This window comes from Mustela nigripes, chromosome 2 (genome assembly GCF_022355385.1).
Source record: "Mustela nigripes isolate SB6536 chromosome 2, MUSNIG.SB6536, whole genome shotgun sequence".
NCBI classification, from domain to species: Eukaryota; Metazoa; Chordata; class Mammalia; order Carnivora; family Mustelidae; genus Mustela; species Mustela nigripes.
Window position 1 is genome coordinate 105971864 of NC_081558.1, and position 21439 is coordinate 105993302.

The 21439-nt window shown below is 35.5% G+C and overlaps 1 protein-coding gene across 5 annotated transcripts in view; it reads left to right on the plus strand.

Annotated features, from left to right (window-relative positions):
• FGF12 (fibroblast growth factor 12) overlaps positions 1-21123 on the plus strand; it is a 574557-nt gene extending 553434 nt beyond the window's left edge. For all 5 annotated transcript variants that reach the window (XM_059391276.1, XM_059391275.1, XM_059391274.1 and 2 more), the window contains 2 exons: positions 25-223; positions 16384-21123. In XM_059391276.1, the coding sequence (XP_059247259.1) occupies positions 25-223; positions 16384-16502 (318 nt within the window). In that variant the 3' untranslated portion in view covers positions 16503-21123. The remainder of the gene's footprint in view (positions 1-24; positions 224-16383) is intronic.
• The last annotated feature ends 316 nt before the right edge of the window (positions 21124-21439 follow it).

Here is a 21439-nt window from a genome sequence, read left to right on the forward strand (position 1 = left end):
TTTGTATCTTCTTTTCTTCTGCAGGATGTTTTCACTCCAGAATGCAAATTCAAGGAATCTGTATTTGAAAACTACTATGTGATTTATTCTTCCACACTGTACCGTCAGCAAGAATCAGGCCGAGCATGGTTTCTGGGACTCAATAAAGAAGGTCAAATTATGAAGGGAAACAGAGTGAAGAAAACCAAGCCCTCATCACATTTTGTACCAAAACCTATTGAAGGTATGGAATGAACTTCTTTTCTTTTTAGATTCTGATCTCTGTATGTTGATGCAGTTTTGCTCCTTGTCCCTTGCTCAGTGGAGTTTACTTAGAATGCAGCAGATCAAAACAAAGTTTCAGAAAACACAGTAGTACCTCTTCCTTAAAAAAAGAAAAAAAAATTCTATTATATATACTTGGCACTTATTAAAACAGTGCTTGAAATAGAAACTAGAAAATTCCTGAAAGTAGAAAAATAGTGCTAGTTGCCATTAGGAATGTGATTTCCTTTTCTGTTGAATGCAATAATTTAATTCCTCAAGCTACACTCTTGAAAAGCCAATCATGTTATTATAGTGCTTTACAGTTTGCAAAAAGCCTTTAGAGATATGCTTATGCATCTTTGTGAACAAATTTAACAATATGGGGTATTAATTTTTTCTTTTGTATTTTCTAAGGAAGGAAAATAGTATACTATTTACACTGATCAGTAAATATTTACAGTATTCAATTTTATTGTTCTCAATCCAGCCTATAACCTCCACTCTCATGATCATGTAATACACTGTCCACTTATTTCAAATTGATCAGTGAAATAAATAATTTTATGCTAAGGAAACCCAGTTTGAGCGACTTGTTCCTTATGGACGATGAGAATATACCATGGGGGTAACCACTCTTGCTGTATTCAGTCAACTTTTTAACACCAGCTAAGAAAATAGCAATAACCTAGACATTTACTGATAACCTTCTTTTCTGAAAGTCACATTATAATCACTTAAAACATTAGTTCAGCCTCCTTGTCTGTGGAAATAAGGAGATCGAGGCAGCATATTACAGTTCTGTAACATAGCTAGGCTTTCTGTCCCCTAAATATCTATAAGGCGTGGTCAGGTCAACCAGTGTAGCATCATAGCACCTGCTGGACCATACCTATGGCTGTAATAGGGAACAAACGTTTATTCAGTCAACACTGTGGTAGAAGCAGTTGAGGGATATGGGACATTTGAAGCTCCTTCTCAAAACTCCCTCTCAAACTCCCCTTAGACCCTGTGCTTTCAACCACACAAAGCAGAACTGTGCTGCTTGTAATCTATTTTCACAATCTGGGGGGACATGTAATTCTTTGGCCCTCCTCTCCCCACAATGTCCATCCACTTACATGCCTGAAGATGCCTGTGAGTCTTCGTAAAGAATGAATCCAAGAGTCACTCCTTCTGTGGGGGCCTGATTCTCTTCAAGTAGAATTAAATCTTCTGTCACTTTATCATTGTATACAATCCTCTCTCCTAGAACTGATCACATTGTATTAAATTTACCTACTTGCCACACTGTCTTCTCTTATCCATAGTTTGATCATTTTTTGAATGTGCAGAACAAGTTTTATTTTTTTCCCTCATATATCCTTGTTGCTTGTATAATATCTTATGTATCATAGAGAAACATTTAATAATCTGTTGTCAGTTGAGTGAACACATGAATGAACAAATGAGTAGGTAAGTATGAAGACAAAGAAGAATTATATATGCTCCAGATAACCTCATAATATTCTTGAAGATATGAGATATGTGTGTTAGTGGCAACAGTAAAATGTAAAAAGTGATGTATTACATGTTGCCAGAAATGATATTGGGATTTAGGGAAAGAGCAATCACCTCCCTCCCCCAAAATGATATTGAAAAGCTGATTATTTAAATGTAATTTCAATACTAGGCCAAGTTCAGACCACTAGAGGTGAGAGGTAGAGATCAAGCAGCCAAAAACACTCCAGGTGCAGTGTGAATAAACTATTAAAACTTTTGCATCATTTTTTAATTGGAACACAATTAATGTATTTGTTATACATGTATGTAACATACATGTTATATTCATTTTGGCTGTACAATATAATAATTCAGCAATTCTAAACATTTCTCAGTCTCATCAGGATAAATGCACTCTTAATACCCTTTATCTGTTGGGGCGCCTGAGTGACTCAGTGGGTTAAAGCCTCTGCTTTCGGCTCAGGTCATGATCCTAGGGTCCTGGGATCAAGCCCCGCATCGGGCTCTCTATTCAGCAGGGAGCCTGCTTCCTCCTCTCTCTCTTCCTGCCTCTCTGCCTACTTGTGATCTCTGTCTATCAAATAAATAAATAAAATCTTAAGAAAAAATACCCTTTATCTATTTCACCCATTCCACTACCCACACCCTCTCTTGCATTATTTTTATTTGTGCATTTAAATAGATTTTTGTTGTTGTTGAAACAAAAGTATTACATGCTCATTAACAATTTTTGGAAAACCCAGGAAAGTGTAAAGGAAAGGAAAAATCCACGTGTGTTACTTGCTTTTTTTATGGAAATGCTTTTCAGACTGACACCCCTCCCCTACCAAAAAAAGAAAAAACACACCTATAACTTACCCTCCTAATCATGACTGCTGTCTGCACCTTGGCTAGTCAAGCTTCTTGAGACTGTGTGACCATGTACCCATTTCCAAGGGTAATGGACATTTCCAAGGGTAATGGATTCAATGACTACATTCCTAGTCCCAGAGCTGCCAAAATTCTATATCTATTGCTGTATTTCAGTACAAATATAGGAAGAGACCACTAGACATTCCTAATTGCTTACTTTAGAATTAGATTTGGCTATGTACAATGCAAAACCCATGTTAAGAGCAGCTTAGTCACCAACCAGATCAAGAAACCTGCCATTCACATCCTCATGCCAGCAAGAGAGAAGAAGGGATGAGAAAGGCAGAGGCAAAACCCCGTGCCAGTGTTCTCTTCAAGAAGGTCCCCATTAGCTGCCATATGATGCTTAAATCTCACTGACTACAACCCAGTTAGATGGTCTCACTTAGGTGCAGGGAAGCCTAAGCATGTACTATGTCTTCTGGATGGCTACATGCCAAATAAATGTTCAGTTATTCTGATAGAATAGCAGAATGGGACTGGCAGAGTAAGAGCCTCTGCTTCAACGTGCCATCATCATAACTTTAGAATAGCCCTGATTTCCTAATTTTCTGATTGATAGTTTTTGGTTCATTATTTTGTTTTCATTTTTCTTATTTACTGATGTTTTTGGATGATTTTCCTTTTGTTTTAAGTGGGGAAAAGAGACCATTCTAAATCAGATTCACGAATACTTGGATCTGTATCCAAGACCCTTTGTCTCTTTAGATCGTTGGAATGAAAGCTTAGTTGTTGGAGTATATGGAATATGATAAGAATCACTTCCAAAAATAAAAACAAGATTGCAGTTGTTTCAGAACAAAACCCTTTTAATTCCCTAGAAATGTCTTTGCCTTTTTTCTTAGAGAGCAAGGTTCATTTTTTTTTTTAACAAATTAGCTAACCGTTCTATAACTGCTTACTCTGTGCAGGTATTGTGCTAAACATGTCTCAGTTATCCCCTTTTATTTTTCATTCCATTTCTATGAAGTGGATTCTAATATTATCCCCATTTGACAAATGTGGAAAATGAAGCTCAGAGACATTGAGTAATTTGTACCATATCAAGCAGCTTGTAAGTGGCAGAGGCAGAATCCAAGCCAAGGCATTCTGACTCAAGCAAGCACGTGCTTAATCTCTGTGAAGACAAGTGAAATTGCTTACAGTCTGAAGTCTGAAATGTAACCTCAACATAGCATAATAAGACCCTAGCGAATATGTTTGAATAAATGTCTCCTATGTGCTTCTCTTCTTTTTAAATCTATAGTATACTTCCTTGCTCCTTAGAAATAAAAGCCTTTGCAGACACAGGGAGACCTTCATGTTCTTATGTTGTAACAGACCCATGAAATCCTGCAGTCCTCCCACATCTTTGTACTTTGATATCATTATTATAATGAAAAATATGAACAAATTCCCAGTGATTCTCCATGCAGCTATGCTTTATGTTATCAAAGGATGTAATTTTATAATTACCATTAGTATCAAAGATATGTAAACTTGAGGTTTTGTTAGGCATCATTCTACTATGCAGTGAGGATTTCTCTCTCCTCACTGGGACCCCCAAACTATTTGTGCTACCACTTCTATTACTACTATTACTAACCTTACTGCATTTATATGCAGTTCACCATTTACTAGGCAGAGTACATATGTTACCTTCATTAAAGTTCACAACAGCCTTATGTTATTACCCTTCATCGTGTAGATGAAGAGACCAATGTTTAAAGTAATTAAGTATAAGTAAGTATGCCCTGGCCAATCACAGGGCTAGATAAATACAGAACTGAGATGGCAGTCTAGGAAGCCTACTGCTGGAGCCTATACACCTACCCCCTACACTATATTGCCCTTTAATCTGCAGTAAGCCTGTGGATATGCTAATAATTAGAAATATAAGTGAAGCAGAAGTGCTTCACTTACAGCAGAAGTGTTACATCGTGAAACAACTTGAATAGTAAGATAGCTCTAAACCGTTTAAAATGGAGATAGGTATATGTGATATGACAAGATAAACTCATAGTGGTAGATAATCAGATAAGATACTTATGGGAATGCCATGTTAAAACTAGGGGACAGAGGGTTAAGAATACATCGCTTCTTTTTTGATGAATGTTACAGGCTTCATTTCCTACTCTGCAAAAGAAAAAATTGGAGAAGATGATTCCTAAAGTTCTTTGACAATGACATTCTATGTATTCTTTATAAGCACTTTATTGTAAAACCATGTTCCTTCATGGAGCCTAGCTTTATAAATAAAATGTTTCCAAACACATTTCCTTTATTAAATTATTGAGTGAATAAAGTACAGTTTTATGAGCTAGTCCCATAATGGGTGATTTGTAACTTTTTTTTTTTCTTTAGAAGGAGTAGGGTGAAAGACATTCTAGCCATAATTCATTGTAAAGAAAGTTTTTGGAAATATTTTTTTTTTCCATAGGACAATTAAAGCACATAATTAGAAGACACTTTCAGAAAAGAAAGAAAATGACAACTTTATAAGAGGATGGCCGTATTGCTGGTTAACTGGAAAAGCTGTCAGTTATCTTTAGTTTTTATTTACTTTAAAAGTTTTTTTAAAGATTTTATTTATTTATTGACAGAGAGAGAGATAGCAAGAGAAGGAACACAAGCAGGGGAATGGGGGAGAGAGAAGCAGACTTCCTGCCGAATAAAGAGCCCCCAATTTGGGGCTTAATACCAGGACCCTGGGATCATGACCTGAGCCCTAGGCAGATGCTTAATGGCTGAGCCACCCAGGCGCTCCAGTTATCTTTAGTTTTTAAAGAAATTTTTCTAAACCTTTAAACCCATCACTGTACAGTTACCAACAGAGTCCAGTACTGACTGTGGACTTTAGATGTCCCCCTCCTTGGGAAAGGAAATAGACTTCTTACAGAGAAAAAGCCAGAGAAGGTTTGTTTTATTTTCCAAATAGCGGTGACTTTTCCCCAATCCTGATGATTATATCATTTTGAATGTCAGGATTCCCCAAATTAAAGTCTCCCAGGATCTTTAAGTCCTGCACTGATTATATGATAATAATTATCTACCAGCCCCTTTCCCATCACGGTCTCACTTTCCATTCTGGGTTTGGAACACAGGTGGTGTTAATGAAGGGTTGCAAGGACATCTCTTCAGACAGATGGATGGACTTGGTATTTAAACCCATTACTACGTGCACTTGCATATCAACCTTTACTTACATGGGTCCCCTCCCCTGGAATTTAAGACAACAGCACAGGCTTCATGATTCCCAGTTTTGCCCTTTCAGAGCATTGTTCACACCACAGATAAGTAACTCCCCCAGATTTAAATTGTCTTGGTGGTAACCTCCCCTTTTAGCTTTAGATACAGCAGCCAAATAGTCTTTAACAAAGAACAAGATACAGTCTCCTCCTTTTCTCCTCCCTCCTCCAAGAAGCTCATTACTCAGCTCCTGCAGGTGGTTGGGTCTTCAGAATTTTGTTCCTTCCTCCTGAAAAGAATATGTGCACTTTCCAAAGAGTTAAGCTTCAAGAACTTAATCTTGGAGGGAGAAATATGTTTCTATAGTGAAATTAGTAAATATCAATTGAGAGTCATTGTTACAGAAATAATAAATTCTAAATAAAGGGACATTTGCTATTTCTATTAATATATTTTCCAGTTGGGAGACAAGACACACACACACACACACACACACGGAGGTATAAATTATCCATTTTTCCTGCTGTAACTGTTGACTTAAGCTAATAGAATCTGATTTAAGGGCCAGCAGTATAACGTAGAGCAGTGTTTCCCAAACATCAGTATCCCAACCATCTGGAGCTACAAATTCTCAGATCTCCAGAGTGGTCTGGTTCTATTGTCCAAGTGATTATGATGGCAACCAGGATCAAGACTTAGTGTTCTAAACTGAATTTGGTGATTGTAGTCTCATTTTGATCAAGTCTGGCCATAGACAATTGTTTAAACTTATTCAGATTATTGTGATCAATATATTGGACTAAGCCTAATCTAACATTGGTAAATTGTCACTCTGATACCGTGGAATTGCATATATTAAACATGCTACATTTTGTCATTTCCTACTGCTATTAAGATGGCTGTTTTCTAGTGCTGAGTTTAATTATTATATGGAGTAAGTTAGAGCTAACATCAATTATTGCACTAAATTGACATTGAGAAGAAGTAACCTAATACAATTAATCAAGGGTAAAAAGGGTAAACAAATGTCTATTTCTTTGGATAAACATTTTGCCAATGATTTGCTAAGTAATTTTGAGAAAATAATTAACCTTCTTCAACTTTAGTAATCTCTGAAGATGAAGTTGATTATAAATGCCATCTGTTTCATAGGAATAATATGAAGATAAGACATTGTAAGGAAGCTGGATATCCCAAATCTGTCAGATCAATCCATAGTGCATTTTTCATTTTCCCTTGGAAACTGGACATTGTGTTATTGGGTTATGTACTGGAGAAATGCTGTGAGGTGTGGTGTTCACTAAGGAATTAGAGACAATAAAAATCGAAATTTGAAGGGAAAATAATCTCTTAAAAAGCTATACAATGAGATATCAAAGAACTGAACAAATCAGTACTCCTAATGGTTTAGAGCTCTAATTGGGAGGATACTAATGGCAAATTGATTTTGATATTTTGATATTTTATTTCAATTGACTAGAAAGAAAACTTGTTTCCTAGAACCCAACCAAACTAAAAGGCAAAACAGAGCAACAAAATACCTACCACCGATGCCCCTGATTGTTTTTATTATAGAAAATAGCTGCAATAGCTGTCCATCTTTTGAGTTTTGGATCTCTGCCAGCCTGTGACACCTTTTCCTCCCAAACTAGTGCAATTCATTCAAAGCAGCATTTTCCTGGCTTTGAATTTAGTCTTTAATAAAGCCCTCTTACTTCTCCCTGCCACATTCTTCTTCCATATCTCTCTCTCCTGCACACAAATATTGCTTCTGATCTCCTTCTAAATGAAGATATAGATCTCTGTGTTCACAGTGTCTCTTAACTCTTTATAATAAATATTTACAGCATACTGGGTGCATTCCTTTGGCAATACATTGCTTTTGAACCAGCACTTAAAATTCTTCTGCAGTTCCAAAGGGATTGTATGTGACATTAATTAAGGAGTGAAATTGCTTCATGTTAATTGCTCACACCCTTCCATGATCTGCGATTAAGACAATTAAATATATTTAATGGTACATTAACTAACAGAGCAATCTAACCTTTCCACCTTTTAGAAATTACAGAGAGCCAAGGAAAATTCAATTAAATTGGTAGTAATAAAAAGATTAGTCATATTTCATTCTTCTTTGATGGGAACTGATGTAGGATGGGGATTCTTTATAGAGTGCCATATGAACTTTATCAGAAACTGGAGTTCCATTGCTTCCATCTGGAAAACAAAATTTGTCAGCAACCACTACTGTTGCCCTCCACACAGGTTTCCATGTCCCTTACAGAGAAACACTGACAAAGATTTACACCTAGTTCTCCCCATAATTATAAGAACATTCACTTTTTAAATGATTTGCAGGAATCTGACAGTAATAGAAGTAATGATTTGTAGCAACAGTATTGCTTTATATGTCATTTGTGTGGCTTGTTGCTATTGTTAATGTACTTCCCTTGCCAGAGTATCATTTGATAGTTACTAACACTTTGGGGATATGCAGTTTAAGATTATTATCCCAATTTTAAGCATGAAGAAACTGAGTTTAAGAGAGGTTGAATAACTTACCCAGGTCCATATAGTAAGAAAGAGGTAAAAGTATGACCAGAACTGTTATCTCTATCAAAGACTGCCAGGGGATCCAATAAGCTGCTGGAGGTTTGACCATTGGGTCTGTAACATAGGCAATAGTGACTTGACAAGAGTGATCTCCGTGGTGTAGCAGGGAATAAGGCTAATTGGAGTGGGTTCAAGTTATTACAGGAGGTAAAATAAAAAAGAAGAAAGTAATATGAAATCACATTTTTGAGTAGTTCTATTATGAAAGAAGAGTAGAGAAATGGGAAGTTAGCTGGAGAGAAGCATGGTAGATACATAGTGGAATTTGTTTGCTTCTTTGTTTAAAGCTATTACAACATATTTATAGACCGATGGGAACAACTGGGGAGAAGTAAAATTTGGCATTGCAGGAGAGCTGGTCACTGAATAACACTGACCAAAGGGGGTGAGATCATGCATGGAAGTGGCAAGTGGAGGGCAAGATTGGGGCAGGCACATGAAGAGTTCCAGCCCCAGAACATTTGTGAGCAGTTGTAGGCAGGTGGGTTATTTTCGCAGTGGAAATATGAAAACTTGCTCCTCCACTGCTCTTTTCTAAGTAAAATATGAAGCAAGGTGGTTTACTGATTAAAAAAGGAAAGAAAACAAAGAAAGAAAAGAAAGGAGGAAAACAGGAAGGAGAGGGGAGAGGGAGGAGAGAAAGATAAGACAAAACAAGAGGACAGGCCTATAACCCGAGTCTGAGGAGGTTTTGAGGAGGAAGGAGAAGGTCTTCTTCCACTTAGGAAGAATGGGAGAGGGAATTGGCAAGAGAAGTGTAGGAAGGTTCCAAGAAGTGCTGAGGACCCCATGAGGTATGGGATCAATATTTCGACTTGAGACCAGTCAACAAAGTTTTATGTTGTTTCTTTGTTTTTCCAGACACATTAAATTATTTGACTGTAAGCTTAGAGCAGGAACCCTGGAGCTAATCACACATGAAATTTAATGTTGACTGTGCCCTGCAATGCCCTGCATTACTTCTGACAAACTACCCTTTTTGTTCTTCAGTTTCCTTAGTTGCAAAAAGGACCAATAAAACTATCTATCTTTTGGATCATTAAAATAACCATAGTGTATCTAAAGTACAGGTATATAGTAAGTGCTCAATGAATATTAGCTGTGATTATGAGGACACTGACTACTTAGGAGGTGAGTACCCACTGGATGGTACCTGCACCTGGTTTATTACAGTTGTCTGACTTATAAATAATAATGCATTTTGAGATTTCACTTTTTCCCCCCATACTTTTAAGAAAGACATTATTTTGGTTTGTTTTCCAAGAGAAGTTTGTAATGAAAATAAATGTGATTATTGAATGCTCAAAGTTGTAAACAAGGATTCTGAGCTAATATAGTAGTAGAAAATATTGGCATCATCTGGTAACTGCATAGGCACCAAAGGTACCAGCAAAAAGAATAGAATAGACAGATAATAGCTGGAAAAGCCTGTCCTGGGAAGACCTAGACCTAATTGTACAAAGAAAAGATATGTTTTCTTTTTGACAAGATTTTGATGCTAGGTGATACATATATGAGATCTCTCTCTTTTCTAACAACACCATCTTGTATTTAAAAATAAAGTCAAAAATAAATAAATCCAGTACAATATATTATTCTAAAGTTGGGGACTCGTGGACTTGTTATGACCAAGGTAGCATTTTATTTGTGATGTCAGAACCGCAGGGCTTTCTATGGAAATAGAGCCAATGCATCTCAGGTGGCCGTGAAAATGACAACCTTTGCTATGCCAAGTCACAATGTGACTAGTGTCTGTCATACAGGTGTGTTCTGCTGACATTAAAGTTGAACTGGGGGGTTCCTGGGTGGCTCAGTGGGTTAAGCCTCTGCCTTCAGCCCAGGTCATGATCCCAGGGTCCTGGGATCGAGTCCCACATTGGGCTCTGTGCTCAGCAGGGAGCCTGCTTCCTCCTCTCTCTCTGTCTGACTCTCTGCCTACTTCTGCCTACTTGTGATCTCTATCCGTCAAATAAATAAATAAATAAATAAATCTTAAAAAAAAAAAAGAAGTTGAACTGGGGATTTCTTGCTAGGTCTCAAAGTAAAACACAATGTTGGCTATGTTATTGGAAACTTTCATGTGTCCTTGTGTCTGCACATGAGGAAGAATATTCTTTCATCAACTCTCTCTATCTCATTTTTACTCTGAAAGCTGCATGTAATCCTGTTCCAATGTACTATGGATCAAGAAAAGTCAAAACATGAATAAAAAGAAACATCCAGAAGAAGAAGATAAGGGGATAGGGTGGTGAGAAGGAGAAGAGAAATAAATTGAAACAAATGTCAAAATACAGGGAAGATAGTAAACTGCTTTGAAGAAAGAGTACTAAAGAACCAAACAGAAATGCTTCCCTTTTCAGAACATTGTTTTCTTTTACCACTTACCCAAAACTATTATGATACCACACATGTTAGAGGAATAATGATATTTATCTCAAAAACATCCTGTGGGATTAAAAAAGAGCAAGTTTGGTTTTTTTTTTTTTTTTCGTGCTTTAAAGCGCAAAGAAGACAAGGAATGTGATCAAGAACCACCCAGAAGTGTCAAATGAAAGAGTAACAATGTTGCTAATCAGGCATTATATCACCAGGACACTGAACATTCTTGATACTTAGATACTGAAAGTTTGTTGGGAAAATAGTGTAAAGTGAAATCAAAGAAACACAATAGGAAATCAGTTCCATGCCAAGTGGTAGCCAATAAATCATGTCCACTGAAAATGAAATCTAAATCACAAGAGTAGTTCCCAGGGTCTCACATGAGAAATGTGATTGTCTTATCACATGATATATACATGAGATTGTAACATTACAAGTTGCCTAAATCAGAAAACTTGTTTCCAGTTGTTAAATGGGCAGTGGCACTGATTCGGAATTGCTGAGAAAGGCGATTGGGGAGCTGGGAGAACAAGAAATACGGGAAGTTAGATTTTTTGTTGTTTGTTTGACTTTATTGCCACTCTGGAAACTGCTCTCCATCAAAAGAACTAGAATATCAAACTGCTGTCATAGCTGAAATGGGCCAAATGCATAATAAGAGGACACAGGAAGAAGATATTCAGGAACAAAGAGGGTTTTTGTGTGTGTGTGTGTGTGTGTGTGTGTGTGTTTTAATGTAGAGCCTTCTAGAGAAAAATAAATCTATTCCTAATAAAATAATAGTTTATTGTAATAGAAAGTGGTGGAAAATCTCCCCCACCTTAAAAATCATTGTACTTTGAAATAATGCAAATTAAGAGATCAGAGGTCATTGCAGTTATTAATAAGGACCTGATTAGCAGGAGGAGAAAACCATAATCTTGCATAATACAGGGCTGATTGGAGAAGCACGATTTGGGAGCTGTAGAATTTACATAACTGTTCGGTGTTCAGAACCTACGCAGTCTCCTAGACATGCTTTTTAAAGGTTTCCCACAGTTGCTTATATGATTGGAAATTAATACCAAAACTCCAAAGTCTAGTACTAGTACCTGTATAAAATTGTGATTAATTTTTACTATAAAATATATGCATTGCTCATATATGGGATTAGTAATTCTTGATTTATCATTTGTTGTTTGTTTAGTCTTCTGCAGTGCTACATTAAGCTCCCCACAAAACGAAAGGATAACTCTTCCCAACATGTTAGTTAGCTTGACCAAGTGAACCCCACTTTTCAGTTGTAGTCAACATTATTGTACTTGGAATATATCAGATATTATGTATATTAGAAAAGCAGCAGATCTCACACATAATGGTGCCTGTGTCGAAGAAATTACAGTTGTGTTTGCAAGCTATCAGAACTCATGAAAGTTTCAGATGCTGCCAACCATTTGTTATAGGATCTATGCAGTAAGATTCAGTTTGACTGATTCTTCCTGACTAATCTGACTGGCTGTATTCATGTCATGCAAACATAGTTAGACATTTTTCTAGATAACGAGATTGAATAAATAGATTTTCCCTATACTCTTATGTACTTGATGGACATATTTTTTAACTCTTCATTCTTTATCAAATTGAGGCTGATAGACATCAGGATCATGGTTTAAAACTTCCATCTTGGAACTCAGGGTCTGAAATTAGTTAGCCCTGCCAGGCTTATTCCTCCCTACTTCTCTATTTTAGCCCATTCTTCAACCAGTTCCTGTTTTTCTTATATAACATGCATTTCATTTCTTCACTCTTTCGGTAGTCTATCCATCCCTCTAAATCCTCTGCCTCCTTCAAGGCTAAAGCAGTATCAAAGAGCTATTGTTCAGTACTCATTTCCATTCACCTCTCAACTCTGGCTCTGAACACCCTGTGATTGTGGGCATGTCTGTGTTCTCCTTCTTAGCCTTGAGCTCCGTGAGGGCAGGAGTCAAGTGGTCCTCTCTCTCAGTTGCTATGAAATCTAGCAGAGTGCCTGGCACAAGTTAAATGTGCACCTGTTTATGGACTCAATGACCAAATCAATGCTTGTACCAATTCAGCTTTGGATAAGTTTGCAAAAGAGTAATTGAAATTGGAGGAGAGAGAAGAACAGGGAAAGTCTATTTTAGGATGAAAGTGATACAACATTAGTTAAGCCAAATCAAAAGGGCCAATAAATATTTTGTGAACTGGTTCCATCCTACTAAAGGCATCCAAGATGCTCTTCATCTCCCTTGTCTACCTATGAGCGTCAGGACCCCTTGGGTCGGAAGATTTTCTCCACTGTGCTCCTCTCATTCAGTTATTTATAGTTTAGCTCCGGTCAGGACATTTCTCTTCCAGACAACAACAAACTCTTCTAAGGCGCAACTGTCTAGTAGAAATATCATATGAGGTACATATGTAATTTAAAGTATTCTGGTATTCACATTTAAAAAATAAAAATGAAAACATGTGACATAAGTTTAATAATCTACTCAGCCCAAAATATCCAAAATATTATCTATTTAATTGTAACCAGTTAATACATTACTAGTGAGATATTTGTTCTTTATGTGTGGTCTTTAAATTTAGTGTTCTGTACTTAACAGCACATCTGAAATAGGACTACGCACATTTTAAATGCTCTATGTGATCACAGAGGCAAAATGGGGATTGTATTGGACAGTGCATTCCTAGGCTATTCTCATCAAATTTTCCTATCCTGTACCAACTCTCCATGCCCTCAGTTATATCTCGGTTCTCTCCATCTTACTTTAGTACTAAGACTAATTTTTGACTATTAGGGAATTGTTGGCTCTTCCCATCCAAATAAGACATTTCAGGCTTTAAGAATCATTTCTTTGTTTATAGCTTACACTTGGTATTTGTGTGTGTGTGTGTGTGTGTGTGTGTGTGTTTTAAGTGTCATTATTAATAATGCTGTGTTAAAGACACACAACATGAAGTTTAACATCTTAACCATTGTAAATATGCATTTCAGTGCCATTAAGTACATTCACATTGTAACTTGCACACACGGTAATACTCTCCCTTCCCCAGCCCCGAGCAACCACTGTTCCCCTTTCTGTGTCTATGAATTTGACTACTTTAGGTATCCCGCATAAATGAGTCATAAAATATTTGTCTTTTTCTGTCTAGCTTATTTCACTAAGCCTAATATCTTCAAAGCATATCCATACTTGTGTCATTCATTTATTTATGTTTATTTATTATTTATGTATTTATTTTATTGTGTTTATTTATTTATTTACTTAGAGTGCACACATGAGCTGGTGGGGGAAAGAGGGAGAAGGGAGAGAGAATCTGAAGCAGACTCTTAGCTCTCAGTTGGGAGCCCAATTTGGGTGTTGATCCCAAGACCCTGAGATTGTGACCTGAGCTGAAATCAAGAGTCAGATGCTTAACGAACTAAGCCACCCAGGCACCGTATATACACACATAATTTGCTAGCAGTTTGTAGTCAGGCCTGGGGATGTATTGGTTTTCACAGTTGACTAGGTTTCAGAGTAGGAAAAACTGTTTTATGGTATCACGTGAATAGTTTCCTAATAGAATCACTTAATTACTTCTGAGTTCCCTTATGCACTTACCAGTTGTAAATAAATAGCTATATTTTATACATGTAAATGTATGGTTTAATTTTGGAGATTTTTGACACTTTGCCCATAATAGAAATATAGGGAAGAGACATTAGACTTGAGAAATTTCAAGATTTCCTTACGATCGTCCATAAGCATCTTCTGTCCTTCGTAAAAGAAAGCAGAAACTTAAATTATCTACTGGCATCATCTGAAAACTACAGCATCAATTCTTTCTGAATTCATTTCCTCTCTAAAGTTTTGCTATTGAGACCAAAGGTCTTCTGGGATATTGGAGGAGGCCTTTAGTGCAATAACTGAAATACCTTAACATCTCATTTAAAACATACATGTAAAAAATGAAATAAAATAAAAATAAATAAATATGTGTAATAATTGTGGACAATATACTTGGCAAACTTAGTTTGTATGTATATTTGGCACCACTCAAAGAGGGGTTCCATCTGCCAACATCAGCATCACCTGGGAGCTTTTTAAAAATGTAGACTCTCAGCTCCACAAAAACCTTCCACATCAGAATCTGCATTTTAACAATATCTTGAATGATTCTAAAGCACTAACATTTAAAAAGCTCAACCACTGAGATGTTGGGGGGAGAATCTCTTCATCACTAAACTAGTCTAAAGAGAATACTTCTTGTATCTTAATTTTCTTAAGCTAGTTTTGAATTTAGAATACCTTTAACCAAAAACAAACAAACAAACAAAAAACCAGAAAAACAAAACAAAACAAAAAGAACTTATCACTTTGTTCTTTGCAATCTGTTATTCAAGGTTCTCATGAAGTGATCGCCTCCTTCATTTTCTTAAACATCTTTGGATGCTTACTATATGCCAGGCATTTAATCTTCATAAAAATTCATTTTTTTAGCTATGAGAGTGTGCCCAAGTTATCAGTTAGTGAGTGGCTGAGTGAGGATGTCGACCCAGGTAGTGTGGCTCCCAGGCTGGTGCTCTTCGCCACCACATGACATCTCCTTGGTCATAGGCATGTTCAGGTCTCCTGCACCAGGACAAAGCCCAAGTGCGGAAGCTGTTTGATGAGAAGTAGCAGATTACTATAGCTGCAGTGATAGTTCCATAGATGGAGGTACTTAACTATTTTTTTTTCCCAAGTCAATGATACAAATAATTCCTGATTAAGTGAAATATTTCAGATATTTTTACACATTTGTTTATTTTACAGCAATATAAGGAATGAAGATCTTCTCTTTTAAGAGTAACTATGAGTTGAAACATACTAATCTAGCAAGAGCCATGAAAATTCAAAGATGGAAAAAAAAAAAAAGAAAATTCAAAGATGACTGAGCTTTAGAGCCAGACAAAACAATAGAGGAGAAAGGAACTGTTGTATATAGATGTGGACTAAAATCAATACAGTTGCATATTCAAGCCTGGAACAGTCAGGAAAACGGCATTTTGTTTGTTTGTTTTCCTCTGTCCTCCCTTCTATTATCATTTCCTGTGTCAGGTGCCCTGAAAATTGGTGGTAAATATTTCAGTTTGATATAACAATGTCATATTCCATGTAGTAAAGATTAGGAGCATGTCAATAAGAATTTTTTTGTCTGTGCAAGCTAGATTGCAGGCCAAAAACTGAAAGAGGTATCTATTTCTACCCTTTTAATGTCATACTCACAATGTCTCCTCTAACTCTAGATGAAAATCCTGTTATATAGGTTAGCAGACAGGTAAGACTCAAGCCTTATCTGTAAGAGAACAGAAACCACTCTATGTCCACATTTCAGAAAGACTTAAAAGGCTATGACTGATAGAACTGAAAGAGGACCATTTTAATCCACGAAATACGTTATCATGTTAAAACTCATTTTTACACTGGGGAGAGGAGCTAGTGATGGGAATGAAGGATATTGTAAAATCAAATTTGAGATGTTTATTGAAGCTAAATTGATGTCCAGAATTATAATAATTGATGTAATTTTTCTTTTCAGTGTGTATGTACAGAGAGCCATCACTTCATGAAATTGGAGAAAAACAAGGGCGTTCAAGGAAAAGTTCTGGAACACCAACCATGAATGGAGGCAAAGTCGTGAATCAAGATTCAACATAGCTGAGAACTCTTCCCTTCGTCCCTCTCTCATCCCTTCCCTTTCTCCCCCCTACTCTTCCCATTTCCTTCCAATAAATCCACCCAAGGAGAGGAAAATAAAATGGCAACCCAGGACCTAGTGACTAAGATTCTGCACTCAAAAATCTCCCTTTATGTAGGACAAAGAAATTGAACCAAAGCTTGCTTGTTGCAATGTGGTAGAAAATGCACATGCACAAATATTAGCACACATAAAATCAAGAGAAAAAAATAAATCAAGACACCACAATATTGTGCTGTTATTAATAGAAGGCTAATTATAATGAAAACATAACTATAATAAATTTGAAATAAAGTTATTATCTTAAAGACAAGGGTTTTGGAGAATTGAACTTACAAATCAATGTAATACCCTGAATAACTTAAACTTTGGATAATGCTGTGATGTGTGCTTCCTGTCGAATTTGAATTTTCTTTGACACATAATTGACACATAATTGCATTCTGTTTCCAGGATTTTCTTTTTTTACCATGGTATTAAACATGTACAAATTATAGATTCTTCTAATTCCCATATGGTTGGTATAAGCCAGAAATCATTTAAAAGTTTAAAGTTTTATTTTTGAATTTGTTACTTACAATTATTTTATGCAAAAGATAGACTTCTGTTGAATTTAATAGTATTAACTCATTTTATTCCTTTATAAAAAGTTTCAGATTCACCTAGGAGATTATCATATTTTTATCAAAATAATTAATCTAGGATCTCATTTTTTTAGTTATTTAGAAAAAAATGTATTCTAAGGCTGAGGTTACTTTTGAGAATTCTGTGTCATTGACATGCTTGGGCAGGGATGAATAAGTTATATGCACTTATCATTTGGTCTGATTTTTCACATTGTGCACAGCTTGGAGAGTATTGGTTCATGTCTAGCTGTGGTAAAGAGTTTTGTACCATCTCTTGCAGCAGGAAAGAAAGAAAAAGAGTTTCACACAAGGAAATAAATCCTAGGATATTGGTCAAAGCAAATTGTTTTTGCCTTTGTACCAACAGAATTTTGTGTATGTAGCACTTTCCAAACTTCACCAAGAAATTGGGAGGCATGAATGTGAAATTTCTAATTTACTATCTCATGAAGCCAGTGGCTTGCTTGTTACTACATATCCTTGTTAATAAGTCTAGTTGACAGTAACTGTCTCCTAGAACACAGAAGGGAAGTTGATACATTGAATTTTCAAGGGGCATAGAGAAAGGATATAGAATTAACAGCTATGGTTCCAACACACAGGGTTGTGTGAGCTTAAAATAGTTAAAAAAAAAAAAAAAAAAAAAAAAAAAACCTCAGCGTAAGGACTGGGCAAATGCATAGTTAGGAATACTAAAGTATTAGGAAAGCATTAGAGAAGAAATGAATGTAATACAATTGTCTTGGGGGGAAAAATAGATCTACTTAGTCCTACAAATCAGGAATGGTATAGAGACATCCAAATTAAAACAGAATGTTAAAAAAATGTATGCAGAATTATGGATATTATCAATGAGAAGACTTAGCATGTTACTTCTCCTATAGCTCTACTGTCCAGCATGTATTATTCCAAATATGACTCCCTAAAATATATACACTTTGCAGAAGCTCTAGGCCTTCACTTAAATGACCTTGCCATTGGTTGCTGTATTCTTTCAAAGTCAATGTAGTTACCCTCACTCTACACAATCATTATTCTTTAATAGTGGTTTGTGTCCTTCACCAAGTATTCTATTTATGTTATCAGGAGGTTAGCAGAAAATGAAATGGAGGAATTTGCCTTATTGTTTGTAAAGAATACAAGTTAGGCATCTAGACAAGTATTTTGAACACACATTTGCAAAAGATATTTGTTTAACCAAAATATTTTGAAAGCATTACATTAAAAGGGAAAGAAAAAAAAAAAAAGGAATGTTGCTCTTCTAGGAAAAGAATACCCTTGTAAAAAAAAAAAAATTACAAATCTGGTTGTATTTCTCCTTGTCACTCTTAATTCAACTTGATTTTGAATACACCTGTCACTTTTAGGAACAAACCAATCCCAAGCACAAAGCCTTGTTTTCTTTGAAAAAATAAAAAGAAAGAGGCTTCTACAAAATGGGTCACGGGCTCATATAGCATGAAATGACAAGATCTTATGGTGATACACACACCCCACAAACTCATCGGTAATATAATTGACTGTTTCACAAAGTGTTATTAATTACACTAATGACTTCATGATAATATATTTAATCCAGTTAAATATTATGAAAAATGTGATAGAGATATAAACTCCCAACACCATTTCCCCCTCAGTTATCAATGGCTGTCCATCATTTATCACTGAGACTCATATTTGACTTTTTCCTGATAGAAATTAAGAAACAGAAGTCTCACCACCCAATTTCTATATATTTTTTTCATATCATTTAAGCAAATGTTGACCACAGTAAAATGTTTAGAAATTAGCTTTGCCTTATTTACAATTAATTTTGAAGTATAAATTGGAAACCTACATATATATATTAACCTGACAAAAACTGTAGTTTAGAGCATAGGGTGAACATTCCCTTAACTACTGCTTACTTTTTGAGTACATAAAACCTTTAATAGAGAAAGTCAGTATTCACTGTTTAGGTTTTCAAACAATTACCAAATATAAACATAAAGTTATCCTATTTCCTCCAAAAACATGAGCCAGTTAGTTTGTTTTTCAGGTTTCAGGTTTCTTCCAAGAGAAAGAATTCTTTACTTTGATTTTCGTCATTCTAATTTCTGGGTCTCAATTCATCCATCTCTCATGTTCCCATAAATAAAATAAGCTCTTCTTTTAATGCATTGGGATATTCTCAGGAAAAATACAACTTTTAGTAAAGCTTTGTTATTGAGTATGTACGTATAAGTTAAGATGTGTTTATTCTAAGAGTCCTTATTGTAACGTGTTTCAAAATCAATGGGCTTAAGAATGAAAACAAAACTTTTGAGAATCTCCAAGTAGTTTTCTGGTCAATACACTTCACTTGATTTTTAAGCTAGAAGTTTGAGGTACAGAAACAAAATGGTGCTGAAGTTCCATTTGCTAATTTAGAGCCTTTTGTGCTTCAGGAAACTGGAGGACAGCCAGCCAACCTGTTCTTGATCACAGTAATAGTTTGGGTTTCGAATTTTACACATGAATTTCATAGCACATTTTTAGCCGCTATGGATTGGCGCAATAAAAAGACATCAATTTGATGTAAATTGTGATGCTTTATGGGCCTCATTTTAATACAGATAACTTTTTAGAAGGATTCTTCAATTTAGGAAAATGACACTGCTCTAGATAGGTATTGTGTCTATGGATGGTGGTCCTGTGGCGCCACCAGCAAGAGATGAGAGCATTAAGGGGAAATTGAAGGATGAAGATGGCTTATTGTGTATTACAAAGTTTGAAGGTCTTAATAGGAGACCACTGATTTCTTGGTGAAGAAGCATGACTACATCAATAGTAATTTTTTTAAACACAGACTCAGAAATAGCAAATCTACTATTCTACCCTCATGGCTTAGTCTACAAGCCTTGCTCTGAGAAGGTTTTTCCATGATGTTACTTAATTTCGTCTGCACAAGGTGAGACACACTCAGACATCAAAATTCCCTGCTCATTTTAATAGCATAAAAGGCTGAGATTATTTCTCTGTCATAAAATTGTAAATAGCATTTTTTAAATCAGAATCACATTTAAAACAGTGGATTGTTCTACAAATATATATGTGTATATATACATATGCTCTGAACTAAGGATATATAGAGTTTTTATTTGACTTGTGTTCTTTAGTCATAGCTAATCAAAAAATAAAGAAATTTGAATGCAAAACTTTATATACAAATGTATATTTCTAATGGTAGTATAAATTGCCACTTTATAATAAAAAAAGGAACTGGTGGAAATAATCAAAGCACATGCTCCTTCAGAACTTCAGTGATTCTGAATTCCCTTTTTAATGTAGAAGTGAGTTTTTCTTTTTTTTTTTTAAGTTATCTTAAAAAGCTATGAATTGATTCTATGAAAAATCATCTCAGATTGAAAAGTTATGATTGAGGGCAGGAAAAAGATGCTAATGCAGATCTTTATTTTCAGGATTTTTCCTTGGAGCCCAAGTTAAAAATTCAATTATTTTAAATCTAAATTACATGAAAATTACTAATGTTCAGAGATGATATATTAGGTTTGATAACAGAAGCAAAAATCTATCTATCAGTACAATAGCTTTAAAATAATGTCATCATAAACATTGCATCATTAGATGTTTTATTAGTTGGAAAGAATGAGTTGATGTTTCTTTGTCTTTGCTCCAAGCACAACCTGAAGACACTGGCATTCATTTTACTTAAAGCTGTTCAAAAGTCCAAAATATACTCCCATGAATAGAATTGGTATTAGCTCCATTACAAGGTTAAATGTTATGATTTTAAAAAAGATTATTGACACTGAAATGTTTAATAAACATGTTGTATGAGAAACTGAACAAATGTTTCATTTTTACATTGAAGCACAGACTATTCAAATCATTATTTTTCGAGATCAGATTTGTAAAATGTTTATACATCACAGTCTTCCTGAAGTAACAAGCAATTAAAGTCTTGAGATGCTCATGCATGTAGACAAAATACTTGCACTTTTTTTGTTTTTGTTTTTGTTTTTTAAGCATTAAAATTCTCTGGGAAGTCTCTCTCCTTTTTTAAAAAAAAATGTGTTTATCCTATAATGTGTCAGTGAAAAAGTGCTGTGTCTTATGAAAGGAGATCAAAATTAGATTCACAGAAGGTGAATAAGTCAGAATTTTTATTGAACATCATAGCCAAAAGTAAAAATTACTTGCTAAATGTGAATCACCTAGTGGTCAACCGAATGTCTTACTTGTTGAGGATTAAGAATTAGGTGCATTCACTTCTTCAGTGATTCATAAAG